Source organism: Phyllopteryx taeniolatus, chromosome 18 (assembly GCF_024500385.1).
Source record: "Phyllopteryx taeniolatus isolate TA_2022b chromosome 18, UOR_Ptae_1.2, whole genome shotgun sequence".
Classification (NCBI taxonomy): domain Eukaryota; kingdom Metazoa; phylum Chordata; class Actinopteri; order Syngnathiformes; family Syngnathidae; genus Phyllopteryx; species Phyllopteryx taeniolatus.
In genome coordinates, this window is record NC_084519.1 from 19,326,615 (window position 1) to 19,345,631 (window position 19,017).

A 19,017-nucleotide genomic window follows, 5' to 3' on the forward strand; every position below is an offset into this window, starting at 1 on the left:
GCATCCCTCACCAGGCCAGGCCTCAACCTTTTCAAGCCATGCACACGCAAAGTCTCAAATACTACGATAGAACGTGAGGATGGCGAGCCCAAGTGGACAAAAATAATACCCGCACCCCACGTGCACTTTGTTTATCCATCCATCCATCCATCCATCCATCCATTTTCTGAGCCGCTTCTCCTCACTAGGGTCACGGGCGTGCCAGAGCCTATCCCAGCTGTCATCGGGCAGGAGGCGGGGTACACCCTGAACTGGTTGCCAGCCAATCGCAGGGCACATAGAAACAAACAACCATTCGCGCTCACAGTCATGCCTACGGGCAATTTAGAGTCTCCAATTAATGCATGTTTTTTTTTTGGGATGTGGGAGGAAACCGGAGTGCCCGGAGAAAACCCACGCAGGCACGGGGAGAACATGCAAACTCCACACAGGCGGGGCCGGGGAATGAACCCGGGTCCTCAGAACTGTGAGGCTGACGCTCTAACCAGTCGTCCACCGTGCCGCCCGTTATTGTTTAATAATGTGAAATCCATTGTTAGCCCGTTAAGAAATGGGATAATCGCTAGATTACTCAATTATAAAAATTAGACTACACAGATCTGACCGGTATCGACGAATATTTAGCATTTTATGCTGATGAGCTGAGCGGCTTTAATGTCAGAATTCGCCGAGAGATCGGCTCCGCAAAAGACATTTACTGTGTCGCCATCGTGCACTTTATATTTGAATCCAAAATATACTTTATTTTTCGCCTTGTCGCGTGTCTTTTGACGTAGTACAGTAAATATCCGACGGCCAATAAAGTTATTTTAAATAAGGAGAAAAAAAAAAAACATGTCGGCGGTGTGAGACAGACACGAAATGCCGGATCAGACTACATGACAAATTTGCTCTTTCACGATTGCGCTATGTCAGACTACTGCAATAAAATCTTGTATTCCGATACCGCCGCATCCCGTTTTTTACGATCATTGGGCTTTATCTTGTCAACTCAAATGCGACTGGATACACTCGTTACCGTGGCGACGACAACAAGAGTGGGTCGCGCTGACTGAATTATAAGAACAAAATGGGGAAAAACGTGTGTTGGTGGTCACCGGGGCTCAGGACAGGAGAGGACGTTCGTTTCAGGCTCGCTTGAGGTATGTTTCCATACTTTTAATACGATACGGTTCGCAAGCAGGCAACAAAATGTTATGTAGCCTAGCATGCTAGTGCTAGCCCTAACGGTTGCGCGTCAACATGCTGCCATTCTGTCAAATCATGCTCTAAAGTTTCGGTGTGGGTGAGGTAATTTAATTACAATAAATTAATTGAATTACAGCAAGTTAGTGCTCATTATTTCTGTCATGTTGTAATGTTGGTTTGACCTGACTGATTAGAATACATGACCAGACTAGAGCAGTGATTTCCAACCTTTATGGAGCCAAGGAACATATTTTACAATTGAAAAATCTCACGGCACACCAACAAACAAACATTTCACAAAAAGTGGATACATTAATGACTGTATGTACTTCCTGCCATCTAATAGAATACCATTCATTTGTTCGGTCTGTCACTATGCCTCACTGGAATAAATAGATGAACAAAGATACATTATTTATTGTAAATATAATTTTTTGAGCAATTAAGTAAACGCATATATACAGTAAATGAACAGGTCATTTAAATAGACACGTTGCTCCATCTTGTGATCGGATCGGTTATCGTTTTTTTAAACTTGCCGATCGGCCCTAAAAATCCTGATCGTGTAAAGCCTAATAAAAATATTCTATAGCTGATATGATCAATTTTAATTCAGTGGAGTCTTGCGATATGACTTAAATTAGTTTGATCGATGGCTCATTTTTGCCACGCTATTGTTTTTCAGTATCGATGAGTGTTGAAATGACACACACATTTCTGTTTGTTCTTCCACTTGGTGTGTCGCCTCTGATTGGCTGTCGGCAGGCCGCCTGTATGCCATGCAGACTGGAATGAAGTTGGACAGCAAAACTCCAGAGTGCCGCAAGTTCCTGGTCAAGCTCATGGACCAGCTCGAGTCGGTCAGTCTCTCTTCACGTCACACCTTTTCGAAATAAAAGTCACGTGACCTGGGCACAGGTTTCATAACCTATTGCACCAAATAAGGGTCACAGGTGCTTAATTTCGCTTCATTCATACAAAATAAAAGTCACAGACCTTTCATTGTGTATTTTCCAAAATAAAAATGGCAGATGTTTTGAAAACAAGTGAGGAAACGCATGCAGATGTTTTCTTTTGTGTTTTGCACTGTAAAAGTCGGTCAGCTGCTTCATTTGATTCCACAGCACTTTGACATGATTGAGCTGTTTGATCTTGTTGACATGATTGAGCTGACGTGTTTGAAGAGGATCTCAGCCTGTGACAAACATGACTAACGAAGAGTGAGAGGAAAAAGTGACACCAGAAGATTTTATGGACTCGTTAGGACAGGAAGGGGGCGGAGCCCAGCGGGGCTCCCGCAGACGAATCACTGAGCTGTCCACAACACAAGTGAAGTACAGGCACTTGTGGAAAGACCAAAACTTAAGTACTGATTAAACTTTGTATGAAAGTCAAAATCAAAAAAGTACATACTCTGAAATGTGCAAAAGTAAAAATATATTTTGTACGTTAATAAAATATTTTGACTTGGCGATTTCCCACCAGTGGACGTGGCATCATTGCAACGCGCCAATCAAATGCTTCCAAGTGCCAGAAAGACGAATTGATGTGATCAAACTAAGCGCTTTCCTCGACATACACAGCTGATGGTCATTATTGTCACACACTCATGAAACATCTCCCAGCAGGACGCACACATCCGCTGCTTTCATGTGTGTCCTCGAGCTTTGTGCGTGTGTGCGCTGAATGTGTTGACATCACAGGCGGCTGCATATTGACGTGAACGTAGGAAGTGTGAAAGTGCAGTTAATTAGCACCATGTGCATGAGTGTGTTTTGAAAGGAGGTTGTGCGCGTCTGCCGGTGATTTGCATTGAGGTCCTTATTCTATTTTGCGTGCCGAACGAGGAAAAAGTGTTTTGGCATCACAAATTGTGAAACGTGAGTATACGCCACATTTGCTGCGACGGTCGCCGCCGCCGTCATTAGTCAACATGCTCGCCGCACAATTGCGAGGGGCAATGTGGTCCTTGCAGGTGATTTCAACAATCTCAGCAAACACCAAAAAGTTTACCCAAAGCATATCCGTCCATCCATTTTGTGAGCCGCTTCTCCTCACGCGGGTCGCGGGCGTGCCGGAGCCTATCCCAGCTATCATGGGGCAGGAGGCAGGGTACACCCTGAACTGGTTGCCAGCCAATCGCAGGGCACATACAAACAAACAACCATTCCCACCACAGTCACACCTACGGGCAATTTTAGAGTCCCCAATTAATGCATGTTTTTGGGATGTGGGAGGAAACCGGACTGCCCGGAGAGAAGCCACGCAGGCACTGGGAGAACATGCAAACTCCAAACAGATGGGTCCGGGGATTGAACCCGGGTCCTCAGAACTGTGAGGCCGACGCTCTAACCAGTCGTCCACCGTGCCGCCCCCAAAGCATATCCTCTGGTCTAATGAAAGTCTGGTAGCTTATTGCTAATATTGAGTGCAAAACGCCATAGATGGGCTAACGGAAATTAGCATGGATTTTAGGGTTATTCTGAAACTTCAAACAACTGCTACTTTACCATATACAAAGCAGCAACACATACAAACAATCCTCACAGGCATATATTCTCTGCGACGTGGGAACAACAATTACTGGAGTTTAGTAGGAGACCTTTTCTGTCTTGTCTTCAGTTAATTCTGCTGCATCCAGATCCAGTAGAGCTCAGTGCTGCCACCTGGGCTGTTGTGGCACAACGTGCTATTACACTGGATATAGTGGGGGAACACTGCAGTGATCAGCCAAAGATTGCCTGTCTTCAGACAAGTTGTGTGCGTGCGACTGCCTGGGCAAAGAAGGAGTGACTTCTTAAGAAGCATTTCAAGGTCCTGGAGTGGCCTAGCCAGTCCCCAGAGCTCAACCCCGTAGGAAAATCTTTGGAGGGAGTTGAAAGCGTGTTGCCCAGAGACAGCCCCAAAACATCACTGTTCTAGAGGAGATCTGCATGGAGGAAAAGGCCAAAATACCAGTAACAGTGTGTGAAAGCCTTGTGAAGACTTACAGAAAACGTTTGACCTCCGTCATTGCCAACAAAGGGTATATAACAAAGTATTGAGATGAACCTTTTTGTTATTGACCAAATACATAATTTGCTCATAAATTCTTTAAAAATCAATGTGATTTTTCCTGGAAATGTTGTTTCTTTCTCATTTTGTCTCTCATAGGTGAGGTATACCTATTATAAAAATGACAGCCCTCTCATCTTTTGAAGTGGAGGATCTTGCACAATTGGTGGCTGACTAAATACTTTTTTGCCCCACTGTATATGCAGTGGATGCACACAAGAGTCACTGTTACCAGCAGGAGATCGATAGCATGAGACAATTTAGCGCGGTTGCGCGTTGCACAGAAGCTGAGCTTTGAGCGCTCCAACCCGGATACAGACTACACTCGTCGTTAGAGACCACTCCGGTAATCGGGGAGTTTGAGAAGAAGAAAACCACTTCTTATTCAAGTGGAGCAAAAAGGTCGACTTTTTGGGTGTCGTGGCTCCTTACGCATTGAATAACAACACTGCACTGATTGGGTGCACAATGTACCGTTTACAATGGATGAAATCAAATGCAAACAAGAATACTGCACACTAAACGGATAAATAACAGGCTTGAAAGCTTGAAATACACAGCATTAAATATGAGTAAAGTACATAGAAATCTAGAAATAAAAACAATTCATATAATCACAGAAAAAATATTCGACCCCTTGTTTCTTCAGTTTCTTGTTCATTTTTAATGCCAGCTGCATCTAAAGGACAAATATAATGATTGTTTGTGATGCAAGAGAGGATCCAAAAAGCAAGTAAGCATACAGGGCGTTTGTTCTTTACCACCAGGCAAACAAGGGGGGGGGGTTGAAACCCAGGTAGGGGTAGCAAGGACTTAAAGTGCGGCGTTTCAGAAAGACGAGGGAAACCAAAATACAGTCCCCTCCAAAAGTATTGGAACGGCAAGGTCAATTCCTTTGTTTTTGTCGTATACTGAAAACATTTGGGTTTCAGATCAAAAGTAGAATATGAGACAAAAGTTCAGAATTCCAGATTTTATTTCATGGTTTTTACATCTAGATGTGTTAAACAACTCAGGACAGTGCACCTTTTGTTTGAAGCCACTGACTTTTCAAGTGAGCAACTGTATTGGAACAGACATGATTAAATGAACTTAAAGTGAATAACATTAAATATGTGGTGGCATAACCCATACTTGCAATAACTGCATCAAGCCTGCGACCCATTGACTTCACCGGACTGTTGCATTCTTCATTTGAAATGCTTTTCCAGGCCATTATTGCAACCACTTTCAGTTCTTGTTTGTTTCTGGGGGTTTCTCCCTGAAGTCTCCTCTTCAGGAGGTAAAATGCATTCTCTATTGGGTTAAGATCCTGCGATTGACTTGGCCAGTCTAAGACCTTCCACCTTCCACTGTTGGTGGGTGGTGCCCCCATGCTCTCTGGGGGTGGTGGTGGCGGGGGTTGGGGGGGGGGGGGGGGGGGGGGGTGTTGTCGTGCCTCTCCCTTTGGGACTGGTTGGGGCGCTTCGGTCGGGCTCGGGACGTCCCTGGGTCCTGGGGGTTCGGTGGCGTCCCCCTGGTTGGGTCCCCTGCTTACTCTAGACACTAAAAAATAATCCCACTGCACCACTCGTCAATAGCGCTGCCTTGCTCATTTTCCCACATCCTGTCCTGCCCTTTTCTGTCCTCTCTTGTTCTCTTGGTTAGTTATTGCATGTCCTCACCGGGTGTCCCCCCCAATCTACAAATGACTGTTGTCACGTTACTTGTGTTCAAATATCTAGACTCTCTCACTATTGTTCTACTGTGGTTCTCACCCCTAGTCCCCTTGTCCACTCTATCCCTCTGTCCCCTAAAACCCTTTTCTGTCTGGCTGCATTTTCAATAAACATCAGAATAATAAAAACATAAGCAGAGGGAGTATTTCAAACTCCCTTGTTGCACAGCAAACCCTATCCAGCATTAAAAGCATACAGATCCACCATTCTGCAAGGCCATGGAGCTGAACAGGATAGGTTTAAAAAAAAAAAAAAACCAAGATGAGGAGGCTGCGAGGATTTACAGGTGTAAAACCAACCAGCCTCCACCTTTGGCCACAGGATGGCGAGGCATCCTGGGCAGCCAAAAGGTGCCAGCGTACTCTCCTTTGGTTGCGCGATGCAAGACCGGAGAGCGTTAACAAGAAATCTTCTGATATGATGGTGATGATGATGAGGAGGAGGAAGAATCTTCTTACATGATGAAGTGATTTGCATTGTTGTCTGACCATTTGAACTTTCTACTGCTGGTCTTCGTAAGTTTAACAAGCTGAAACCTGAGATCCTCTTTCCTTTGTTCCTCTTTCCGCACACGCACACACAGGTGAGAGAACAGTGGTTCTATTCAGGCCCGTTGTGGTTCACCTGCTTCGGGCCAGCATAACGTTTGCTTAAGAGGAAACTTGAGCGTGAGGACATGTTACATGTTAAACACGCCATGTCGCTGCCTGGCAACAGGAAGTCAGCATGAATGTAAAACGTCACTCTTATGATTAGTGGAGTCATGTCCGTGCGTATGTGCCTCCATGTGCATGCGTGGCTCCTATTCATCGCCTTGATGTTTTGTTGCAGATGAAGATGGAGTTGAGCGACAATGAGTCCATCACTCAGGAGGTGGTCGGCAACGCCCACATCGAAAACTACGCCCTAAAAATGTTTCTCTACGCCGACAACGAGGACCGAGCGGGACGATTCCACAAGTATGTTTGATGTTTGGATCCGAATTCATGTGAGGAATGAACACCTGCTCCCATGTCACATTCCAAACATTCTTCCACCACAGGCCTGGAAATCAAATCAGGGATGATACAAAGTCTGTTGTGTTGTTCATGTTTCTAGCAAACAAAGCATTCTGTGTGTCTTTTGAGCAAGGCAGGCCAAATGATGAGTATAGCCTTCTTCTCTGCTTCTCCTTTGAATGTGCGAAAAGAGGTCAGGTGAGTTAAATTGCTTGGAAGGGAGACGGAATGCCGGTTGACTGTCATTTCAACAGGTAAATTGACTCCAATTAAAGACGTGGTGGAAATTCCAAAGTCAACCTGATCATTGATGGACTGGCCAAAAAGCAATACAGGAAATGCCTCAACAGGGGTTCGCAATAAAAAAAAAAAAAAACTATCATTTTAACCTGACAGTACCACATTAGTGGTTGGTAAGGACGAGGGCTCAGTCATTTGCCGGTGGGAGTGAATTTCACTGTTAATCCCTGCCAAATCTAATCCCCCCACGACCTGACCTCAGATAAGCGGAAGATGGATGGATGTTTGAGAATCGCGCTTGTGGATTAGTGAGGGGTGGGGTTTAGGTCAGTCCCCCTATAGCACGATCTATGGAGAAGAAGAATCAGAATAATCATCTTTATTGTCATGAACATGCATGCACAGAAATTTGTTCTCTGCATTTTACCCATCACAATGAACACACACACTTGTGAGTGGAACACACTGGAGCAGGGGGCAATTTAAGCGCCCCAGGAGCAGTTTGGGGTATCTGTGTCTTGATCAAGGACACCACAGCCGCTCGTCCGGGAGATGTTGGCGGATGGTCCGGTAGGGGTCTTGAACCTAGGAGCCCACGGTGGCAGGCGACGATCTTAACCATTGGGCCACGGCTGACCCTGTGTATCCTAAAGGCTTGCATACTAGCATCATTTGTAATTGGCGTAGCCTAGCAAATAGCATTAGCCTAGAATCGAGTGGTCGTGTTGGTACAGTTTGACTTCCAATCTGTTAGGCAACGCGAGATGATCATTTTCTCACGAAGGCCTAGTATACAATAAGGATTTTTCAAATTGTAAAAGATGATCTGTAACAGAGCCCAGATATAAAGATAACAAATCAGGCATAAAGTTTTGCTCGTACTGTGTGTGGTGTGCTCTGATCATTTTGACACAGACCACCACCGTCCTCCAAGACAGAAATGTCGCATGATCATGTTTGTATCCGATGGGATCAGAGGCGGGAGTGTTGTGCAGTGGTGATGTCGTCACTAAAAAGACTGAGTGGATCCAAAATATGACATCAAGAAGGACAATGTTTGTTTTGATTTAGGATTTACACTAGTCCCAAAAGTTGGGGATTGGGCTTTGAGTTAAATTTTCAGGATGGTCCTTAACACACTCTAATCTTAAATTGGACCTCCTAGACTGTTTCAATAGCAATTTGGATTGAAGCAGGACATTGATTGCTTCTTTCCTTGTGAATTTTGAGCGAGTTAGCTATGATGTTATCAAGTGCTCTTGTGTACAGGAACATGATCAAGTCCTTCTACACGTCCAGCCTGCTGCTGGATGTCCTTTCGGTCTTTGGAGAGCTGTCCGACGAGGTGAGCTATTCCATGCTACTCGTGTATACTACACGGCTGATATAACAAGTATTTGTCTTAATTGTTCACAACTCGAGTGTGTGTGTGTCTGTGCGTGCGTGTGTGTGTGTGTGCAAAAGATAAGTCACTTTTGCTCTTTTTCTGTGGCGTTGTGCAGGAAAAGGTTTGTGTTGTTTTAGCGATTATTCCCATAATGCCAGACTCAAACAAACACAGCAAAAGTTCACAACACACCTCAGCACCACGAAGCCGCCATTGTTCCTGAGCTCAACGCTGAAAAAACATCTACTGCTGCTTATCTTCTTGCAGCACCACCATTACATTATGTGGAACCACCACACACATACCTGACCTTCTTCTTACCCGCCATTATGCTCGCAATGCAACACAACTGACACTATTCCAAACTTTACAAAATGTGCGTGTGCTATATATACAGTGGAACCTTGATAAAACGGTCATAGATATACCGAAAAAAATAAATAGATTCAATTCCAAAAGACGTACTGCCTTTGCGGCGGCCATGTTGAATGTGGCACATTGACGTGGCGGCCATGTGATGATGGTTGTATCTATTGTCTATTGTACACAGAGCGCAGATAGAGAGAGAGAGTGACATGGCTGCAGTGTTAACTCTGAGTAGTACAACAGTCTGCGACATGTTGATTTTGGTACAGTAACAGTTTATGTTGTCAAGCTATTCACCTTTGGCAACAGATTTGGAACTAGGAAGCAATTCCTTGCGGCTTATGAAAGCGACTCGCCTATGATGAGTACCGTACATCAACAATGTCACCATGACCAAGCAAACCGTCGTGTTAAGTTTGGATAAAATGTGAAACTTTCAAACATTGTCATGTTTGTTTGTTAATTAATTCATTCATTCATTCATTCATTCACAATAACTTTGGACTGTACTGGGCGTTTTAAGCCACGAAAAAAACATACAAAACAATCTGTACATTAATACAGGTGCATAAGGCCTAAAAAATGTGCTTCAATGTAATGGACAATCGGCTATATCCTGTCCCTCTTAGTCCGTTCTATCGTGGTTCCTGGCACGCGCGCGCGCACACACACACACACAATTTAAGAACAATAATGTATTTCAAAAGTAAACATTTTAGGGGCTTTGTGCTATGCACAGAACATCCAACACAGAAAGTACGCCCGCTGGAAGGCCTCGTACATCCACAACTGTCTGAAGAGCGGCGAGACGCCTGAGGCCGGACCCATCGGCATGGACCTTGAGCAGGAAGCAGGTGCGACATGCTGATATCACACACGCAAAACAAACAAAATGTCCGCTCGTTCGTGTTGTGATTGACGATTCAAGCTATCCGTGCTAATGAGGCTAACGAGCCGTGTCACGTCAGCTGTGGATCAAAGTGGGACAACAGCACAGCATGTGTGAACTGGAGAATTATGGGATCAAATTTGACAATGCATAGAATGTATGTGTGGTGGTGCATAATGGGATAGAATGTAACAGTGTCTAGAACTTATAGTATCTAAAAAAAGTGAACACCTCACATTTTTGTAAATCTTTTGTTACCTCTTATCAAGAAGTAACACTTTTCTGCAATGTAATGTATTCAGTGGACCGCTTGTATAACAGTGTAAATTGATTGTCCCTTCAAAATAAGTCAACACACAGCCATTTACAAGTGAGTACAGCTCCTAAGTGAAAATGTCCAAATTGGGCCCAATGAGCCATTTTCCCTCCCTGGTGTTATGTGAATAGTTAGTCTACAATGCCTCAGGTGTGATTGTTGAGCATGTGTGTTAAATTGGGTCTTCTCACTCTCATACTGGTCACTCGATGTTCAAAATGGCACTGTGAGCTTCGGAAAAAAGAATTGTTGTTGGACGAGGTTATAAGATTGCCAACAGCCTGAAAGTGAGCTGGACCACTTTGGTCAAGACTAGGCAGCCCTTCAGCAGGTCCACCAAAAAGGTTGAGTACGCTTTGTCAGCATCAAATCCACAGGTTGTCTTTGGAAAATAGGCGTATGGGTGCTGGTTGAAGGGATGGGGAATCCAGCCTGCCATGCTCACACTGTAAGCCACACACGGTATCATTGGTGGTCGAAGAAGAAGAAGAATCACCTTTATTGTCATGAACATGCATGCACACGAAATTTGTTCTCTGCATTTCACCCAGAAGGAAGCCTCTTCTAAAGATGACGCACAGCAGTTTGCTGAAGACAAGCGGGCTTAGGACATTGATTACTGGAAGCATGTCCAGTGGTCTGATGAGGCCGAGATAAACTTAAGTTTGGTTTTGCTGAGGACGATACACAATTTTGTTGATAGCGGTTTGAACATTAACGGCTGTGTGTTAAGTTATTTTGAGGGGACAGTAAATGTACTGTGCAGTTGTATACAAGCTGTGAAGTGTAAACTACTTACTAGCATTAAAGTCATTTCTTCAGTGTTGTTCGATGAAAAGACAGAATGAAATATTTACACAAATATGAGCAGGGCTGTGCTAACATTTGTGAGGTGCTGCATGTGTGTGCGCTGGAGGACAGAACCTGCATGCTGGCCGGCAGCAACATCTCGAAGCGTTCACCTGAAGTCCTCATGGGACCACACGGCAAACAAGTCACACAAAAAGACCATCTGCACACATGCACAGACACACACACGACGATTGGACTGCAGCCAATATTTTCATGCCATCCATTATCTGCAGACTTCGTGTTCATCGCACTTCATACTCTCATGTTGTACGTACGTACGTGCGTGCGTGCGTGTCTTCAGGAAGACTGCATCGTTTGAAGTTTCAATCATCTCAGGATGTGTTGTGTTCTTACCTTGAACACATTTCTATATAGAAAAAAATAAATCTAATTCTTCCCAATGTGCACTGTATTATTAGCACATTTACATTTCATTATTTTAAAGTCCAATTTATTTAATTTTGCAATACAGTTATGCATACATAATGTACATGTTGACAGTTTTATACATTGTCCATATTCCAATTACTCATTCCAGCGTTACCTTGATTTAAGGGCGTGGCCTAGTGAGTGACTTCAGGAGCTAGCGTCTGATTGGTCGGTTAGTCTGCGTGTGTGCGTCTGGGCTTGAGTTGTGGCCCACAACAGATCTTTGTGTGTTCTCTTTTTGTGTTTTTGTATTTGACCGTTTGTCCCATTCAGTAAACGGCTGAAAGTTAATCTGTGACTGTGGCTCTCCTTGCCCAACTGCCAGGGCATCACAGTGCCCAAATCGATCAATTTGATTATTATTACTTGACACGAGCGGCACGGTGGCCGACTGGTGAGAGCGTCAGCCTCACAGTTCTGAGGACCCGGGTTCGATCCCCGGCCCCGCCTGTGTGGAGTTTGCATGTTCTCCCCGTGCCTGCGTGGCTTTTCTCCGGGCACTCCGCTTTCCTCCCACATCCCAAAAACATGCATTCATTGGAGAGTCTAAATTGCCCGTAGGCATGACTGTGAGTGCGAATGGTTGTTTGTTTCTATGTGCCCTGCGATTGGCTGGCAACCGGTTCAGGGTGTACCCCGCCTCCTGCCCGATGACAGCTGGGATAGGCTCCGGCACGCCCGCGACCCGCGTGAGGAGAAGCGGCCCACAAAATGGATGGATTACATGACACCATCTTAAAAAAAAAAGATTTTTAAAAAAAAAAGTGTTTTCCATCATCTGTCTGCTGCAGCTCTCATCAATCTGTTTTCTTTTTGCTCTTTCTTTTCCAAGATGGAGATGAAGGTTTTTCAGGCTGCGCCATTATGCAGGGCGGCTCCTTCCGCGGAGTGGGCGGGGCTTCCTCTCAGGACCCCGGTTCGGGCGGTACTGCAGTGTCGGGCATCGGCTTCACAGGTGGCGCTGAGTCTGTACTGTCGGGTCCCCCCTCCAATTTGGGCAACGTCCACATTCCTCCCGGAGCGCATGCCCCCGCCAACACGCCCGCAGGTAGCTGCGCCCCTTTCTACGATAACCGAGCAGCACAATCATCCAGGGCTCAGATCGTCACGTGTGACCCGACAGATGCCGTCAAGCCGGTGCCGATGCCCAGGACCGCCGGCGTCGTCGACCCGGCCCTCCTGCACAGCCAGCAGCAAGGTCAGCGCGCACACAGTCGAAATGAGTCGAAATCTGGGGGCTGCTAGCCCTAACCACAAGATGGCAGCAAAACACCTAAAGCGCACTTTAATCCTAAAACACACACAATGTACTGTACTCGTGCAATTACCCACTGATTCAGCCTCCATTAAAGAAAGACAAAATGTTGGACGTAATGTCGCTGAAAACTTCAGACTTTCTTATCCAATAACTTGTGAACAAAAAAAAGTGTTGATTTTTCTTTTGATTTATTATCATAATATACAGATATTACTCTCACTGTAGTTAGCAGAGCAGTGTGTGGGACATGTAAAAATTACATAGTCCAATGAGGGGAAAAAAAAGTATAGAATTAAGGAAAGACAGTTGAAGAGACTCCTCATTATGTGTGCAAATGTTACACAAGTCTTCAGCTCCAACTTGAATTATTTTGCTCTATTTTCATGATGAAACACAAAAGGCATGTTGCAGTGATGTTAATGTCTCCCCTGGCTCTCAAACGTTTGACAATCCCCGATCACAGTGAGCCCGTGCCCCCCCTCGCCCGCAGGAGATGTCCACTTGTCCGCCGAAGACTTCACCAAGGCCCAGAAGTACTGCAAGTACGCTGGCAGCGCCCTCCAGTACGAGGACGTTTCCACGGCCGTCAGCAACCTCCAGAAGGCCCTCAAACTGCTCACCACTGGACAAGAATGACTCCTTTGTCGTCCTGCTGCGGCCGCCTGCAAAGTCTATCTGCACCATCTCGTCAGCTCGACGCACGCACACGCCGGCTGGCCGCCAGGAGCCCCGATGGAGACCAGAGCCTAACAATGGCTGCCTATGTGCGTCTTTACTCGATTATGAAACGAGACGACGACGTTCCCTGGAAGCGTGAACACGACATCGACGCACCACACGGAGCTTCTTGCCTGCAAGGGGCATTGTGTCGTCTCGTTTTCTCGGACTTGATCCTAAGTTGTTGTGTGTTGTGTACACACACGGCACGCAACACACAACAGTTGTGTGTGTGTACACAACACTGCACACGACAGTGATGTTAGCAAGCACGCTAGCTGCATTTCTTGTACTTGTTTCATGCTAACTACTTGCTAGCGTTGCTACCAATTATTATAATTTTTTTTTGTTTGTTCCCCCCCCCAGAGATTTTCATGGGGAAAATGCTCCAAATAAATCTGATTGACTTGTTTGCATTTGTGTCAGTTTGTTTGTTCTTCTAAAAATCGTTTGCTGTGTTGCTGTTGAAATGTGGTGTAAGGAAAGATATCCTCTGTCTAGAAAGAAGCAAACGATGACCACTAGAAAAGCAAATACAGCAGATATAAAAAGTCTACACACCCCTGTTCAAATACCTGATTTTTTGTTATATAAGGAATAGACATAAATTAACTATAACATACAACTCAATTGAAAAATGTTTAATATTTTAGAGGGGGGAGTGAGAATAAACAACTGAGATGTAGTTGCACAAGTATACACACCCTCATGACTGGGATGGGGCTGTGTTCAGAAATACCAATCCCATTGAAACTTCCTTTTTTTCCTGCTTTCTAGCAGAAGCCTGAAAGTTTTGTGCTAACACTGCTACTTAAAAGTGTTCACGTTCCAGCTAAAGAAAAAAAAAAAAAAAAAAAAGCAAGATGGCCACCACTACACTTTCGCTGGCAGACGGTGTTGACGTTTTGGAATTGGGTTCAAAAAGTTCAACCTTGCTTTCATTTTCCCACATGTGCTTGGGAGATGTTGATTTTTATTTTTATTTATTTTTTGTTTTTTTAAGATTGGGCTGCTGTTTTGCCAGACAGGAAGTCGACGGGAGATTTTGCCACATGTACTCAACAGTCAGTACTTGCCAGAAATTTCTGCAGCTCCTTCAATGTTGCTGTCAGCCTCTCAGCACCCCCCGCAACCAGTTTTCTTCTCATTCTCGGATACATTCTGATGTGCTGTATTTTGTCTTCACTGTGTTTCGTGTTTTATTCGAAGCCTTGGAAATGTTTTGTCCGCCTCTCCTGACTTATATCTTTGAACAATGTTGTGGAAATTCTCTGTGGAGCGTGGCTTGTTCAAGGATGATTTGACAACAAATATGTCAGGAAAAGCCTACAAGAACAGCAGAACTTGGTTTAGGGTTAGTAGGGGTGGCAGGTGTGTGTTGAGGCATTTCACAAGTTTGACAAGTTGTGCTTTGCTCACTCGTAGGCAGGTGGTCAAGGCCAGCGAATCAAACGCACCCAGCAGCCAGAGGCGCCTTGGTATCCCTCCCCCTGCTCGACCCCTCCCCGCTTTTCCACAGCTTCCCATTTTGGCTCCGTGTGTGTGTGTGTGTGTGTGTGTGTGTACACGCGCACGTCTTCGGGATTTGGGCTCGAGAGTCCGACAAAGTTTTGGAGGAGAAGAAGCAAAGGAAGAAGCAGGAATCGTGTCGTTTTGGAGGTGAAATGTTGCAGCTGCACTAAATGTGAGTTTCTCTTCTTTAGTTAACGTTTGATTTGGACTGTTGTGTGCGTTGTAAATGTTGACTTTCTAAACTTTCTGCTTTGTTACTGCATCTAATTGGCTGACATTCTTCATTGCTTTTATTTTGAGATTTCAAGATGACAAAAGTGAGTGAGCTTGTGAAATGTCCCAAAATAATCCAAAACTTAACTGAGAGGATGAAACATGAATGTTAAGATTGTACTTCATCTGATTGACTGACATTCATTTTTTGCTAACTTTTTTTTTTTTTTTTTTTTTTTTTTTCGGATGAAGTGTCAAAACAGCTCGAATGATCTCGTGGAACATCCCAAAAACTCACCCAACTTTCTTAGTGTGAGGATGAAATCTAAATGTTAAAACTAAATATGGACATACGTTTACATTCAAATTTACATTTAATTGCATTTGTTCTTTTAGTCAACAAAAAGCAAGCCTTGCACGAGAGGTGTGGCCTAATTTAATGAGCTCAGGCCCAACATTATTTTTGTGGCGTTTAACAATTTCCACTGCAGCCAAAATGTTTTCATGGGCTAATGTGGAATTAACAAATAAGTGGCGGCTGCCAATCACGTCTTTCTGGGGGGGAGGGGGGGCTCCTCGTGTGCGGGGACTTGACAAAGACGGCTCTTGTTTGAAGGCCTTGACCTCATACAATTCGTGAATATTCATCAAATGTCCAACTTGACATTATGCTAATGATTCATGAATATTCATGAAGCAAACCAGCTAACGTGACTTCGCTTCTACTCAGGGTGGCGTGGTGCCCAGTGGGCCGGGCCAGGAGGCTCCTGGTCATCTTGATGTGGGCGTGGCTTCATGGACACGGTAAGACAAAAGAGGGACTGGTCACTTTTTGTAATGCCCTAGCGCCCTCCATTCACTGGCCACCACCGGTGTGTGTGTTTATATGAAGCTGATCATATTCAATAAACACAAACATTTTGGATGATTGGTGATCTGCTCGCTTGTGGGAAAAAGAATAAATACTTTGAGTGTGTGTGTGTGTGTGTGCACGTACGTGTAATATATTTTCCATACCCTTGCAGCAGCCTCCAGCCAAGTACACTCGTAAAGTTCCCAGCAGTCCAAACCACAAGCCCCCTCCCCCCCACAGAGACATCCATACACACACAACACACACAGTGCATTTTGTGTGTCTGTGTTGGAAAGAACATAGACCACATTCACACACACACACGCAATCACTGCTCACACTCTTGGGGGAGTATTAAGCCCTGACCCCTGCTGTAGAGTTGCATGTTGCATTTTTGTGACCACGCCTCTGACAACATGGTGATGTCATTCTGATCTACACAAGCACACACATGCGCATTTACGCAGACACAATCATAAACACACACACACACACACACACATGCATTCATTCCTCCAGCTATCCGCTGACCTTCCTTAATCCCACTCTGACGGTGCCCCTAAGTGCAGCACGTGCACATTTAGGACAATCGAGACGCTTGTCAACGCAGCGACGGCTGACAACGAGTTCCGTTCCGCCACGTTGCTGTCAAAGCGTCCAGAAGCTCACGACGTCGACATGAAGCACAGTGGCGCTTTCTCGTATGTGCGATATGTACGTCCGCACAGGGCTGGCGGAATTTGATTCTAGCGGTCTTTGGTCTGCCTCTTTATATTAGCATTTACATAGCACAGAATACACTCCCTGTTAAATTTGTTTCCATGTTTGATTGTTGTTGAGTGACTTGAATAGATTGAATACGCACACACATACCTGATGTATTTTCCTATCACACATTTCAGCTTTTATATGTCATCACACTTATTTGCATGTGTGTGTCTACTTCCTGTGTGTGCGCAAGAAGCATTCTTTCTTGTGTTATAGTGCACCTGTGTGTTTGGGTGTTTTAACGAGGATTGACTGAGGGCTAATTGATGACGTCTTATAGTTTTCCGGCCTTTTCAGTTTTCTTTAACCTGTCCAGCTGCATGACTATGCAGAATGGTGGATCTGTATGCATTTTGTGCTGCAAAGGTTTTGCTGTGGAACAAAGGAGTTTGAGATACTCCCTCTGCTTATTTTTGTATTATTCTGATGTTTATTGAAAATGCGGCTGGACAGAAAAAGGTTTTAGGGGACAGACAGGTGCACAGAACGGACAAGGGACATAGGGGTGCGAGCCACAGCAGAACAATAGTTAGACAGGCTAGATGTTTTTACCACAAGTAACGTTACAAAAGTCAAATCAAGTTTTTATTTGTGGATGGGGGACACCCGATGAGGACATGCAACATCTAACCAATAAGACAAGATGTGAAAAATGAGCAAGGCAGTGCTACTAATGAGCGGTGCAGTGGAATGCTTGGATTTGTGTGGAAATAGCTGTGAGAACCTGTGAGTTGATCTCTTAATATAACCTGTGTTATTATTAGTGGTCCCAGCACAAGCAATTGAAGCCTATAGCGTGTCTATGGAACTTAATGGTGAATGTGAACTGGTGTACCGAGTTGCCGAGCCAGCACATTGAGAAAGGGTGTGCCCTCCCGCCCGCAAGCCTAACCCTAATTTTCTAGTCTTCTTTTTCTGTAGTCTTCTGTCTTCTTGTAGTCCAGTCTTTTAGTTTTCTAGTTTAGTTTTCTTCTTCTTCGAGTCTTCAAGTTCTCTTTCTACTTTTATTCCTCTAATCTTCTAGTCCTCTCTATGTCTGTGGTTTTTGGAATGTGACTTGATGTCTGGTCTCTTGTCTGTTGAGCCTTTGGTGTACTGAGAAGTCTTAGTCTGAAGGTGTTTTTGTCCTCGAACATGCGCTGGCACAGTATAAGCCTGTTCCTCCGCCTGTGTGACAGTTCTCGGGTGCGAGTGGTCCAAGTGCGGGTCTGTGTTGACCGAGTCCGAGGGCTGGCTGACGTCTCCGTGTTACCCGCGCAAGTACGGCAACTCCCAAACTTGCCGATGGATCCTGCGAGCGCCGTCGGGCTTCGTGGTGCAGATCTCGGTCGAGGACTTTGAGCTGGAGGAGGCGCCGGGATGCATCTACGACCGTCTGACTGTCTCCACGGGCAACGGAGAGGTCAAGTTCTGCGGTGTGACGGCTGCTGGCCTGGTGCTCAACTCCAGCGGGAATGCAATGGACCTGGAATTCACTTCTGACTTCAGCGTTCAGAAAAGGGGCTTCAGGATCAGCTTCAGACACGGTAGGTCAGGAGGTCGGCACGACTCTCCCTAGGACCTTCTCGTCGGATGCTTACGCATGTTAGCAAGATAGCCTTGTCACCTGAGGAGAACCAATGAGGACAATATTGCATGCAAACTTTTCATTTTCTAATCAATGATCTTCTTTGCTTCCTTCTTTGTTTATTTGTTTTCTTCCTTGTTTACTTATTTGATTCCATGGTCGTTACCTCATTTGCTTCCTTTTTTCCTTTTTTGTTGTATCCTTATTTTCATCCCTGTGTCTTCTGTCATTTGTTTCCTTGTTTGCTTACCATTTTTCTTACCTGGTCTACTTCCTTGTTTGTTTGCGTTTTTGATTCCATGATTGTTCATTTTCTTTCTTTCCTTGATTGTTTCTTTATTTTCATCCTTTTTTAATTTATCGTTTCCTTTTTTGCTAACTTTTCTGTTGTCGTTTACTTCATTGTTTGCTTCCTTGCCTTCCATCTGTTGTCTCCTCCTCCTTCACTCCGGTAGTTGCCGTGGCGTTGAGAAATCAGAAGGTGAGCATCACTGGCGACGACGTGCCGGCAGCCAAAGTGTCGTCTTCTGTTGCCATGCCGACACTGCATCACCTGACACTGTGCTTGGAGATGGAACGCAGCGGGCCGCCACAGCAGGTAAGTGTCCCTGTGACATAAGCGTTACATCATCATGACATTCCCGTTAGATCACCGTGACATAATCCCTCCCTTTTAAATTTCCAGTTGTGCG

General features: G+C 45.0%; 2 protein-coding genes across 7 annotated transcripts in view; both read left to right on the top strand.

Moving 5' to 3' along the window:
• vta1 (vesicle (multivesicular body) trafficking 1) overlaps positions 1 to 13,824 on the top strand; it is a 15,601-nt gene extending 1,777 nt beyond the window's left edge. For 2 of the 6 annotated variants that reach the window (XM_061754934.1, XM_061754940.1), the window contains exons 2-7: positions 1,954 to 2,048; positions 6,792 to 6,919; positions 8,468 to 8,543; positions 9,691 to 9,805; positions 12,270 to 12,635; positions 13,159 to 13,824. In XM_061754934.1, the coding sequence (XP_061610918.1) occupies positions 1,954 to 2,048; positions 6,792 to 6,919; positions 8,468 to 8,543; positions 9,691 to 9,805; positions 12,270 to 12,635; positions 13,159 to 13,331 (953 nt within the window). In that variant the 3' untranslated portion in view covers positions 13,332 to 13,824. Of the gene's footprint in view, positions 1 to 528; positions 1,143 to 1,953; positions 2,049 to 6,791; positions 6,920 to 8,467; positions 8,544 to 9,690; positions 9,806 to 12,269; positions 12,636 to 13,158 lie in introns of those variants that run through there. The other 4 variants (XM_061754936.1, XM_061754938.1, XM_061754939.1 and 1 more) reach the window with 4 other exon arrangements.
• A 977-nt stretch (positions 13,825 to 14,801) lies between these two features.
• The window catches only part of adgrg6 (adhesion G protein-coupled receptor G6), a 42,663-nt gene continuing 38,447 nt past the window's right edge, over positions 14,802 to 19,017 (top strand). Inside the window, exons 1-4 of the mRNA XM_061754933.1 lie at positions 14,802 to 15,096; positions 15,868 to 15,941; positions 17,937 to 18,284; positions 18,781 to 18,923. Of these exons, the coding sequence (XP_061610917.1) occupies positions 15,095 to 15,096; positions 15,868 to 15,941; positions 17,937 to 18,284; positions 18,781 to 18,923 (567 nt within the window). The 5' untranslated portion in view covers positions 14,802 to 15,094. The remainder of the gene's footprint in view (positions 15,097 to 15,867; positions 15,942 to 17,936; positions 18,285 to 18,780; positions 18,924 to 19,017) is intronic.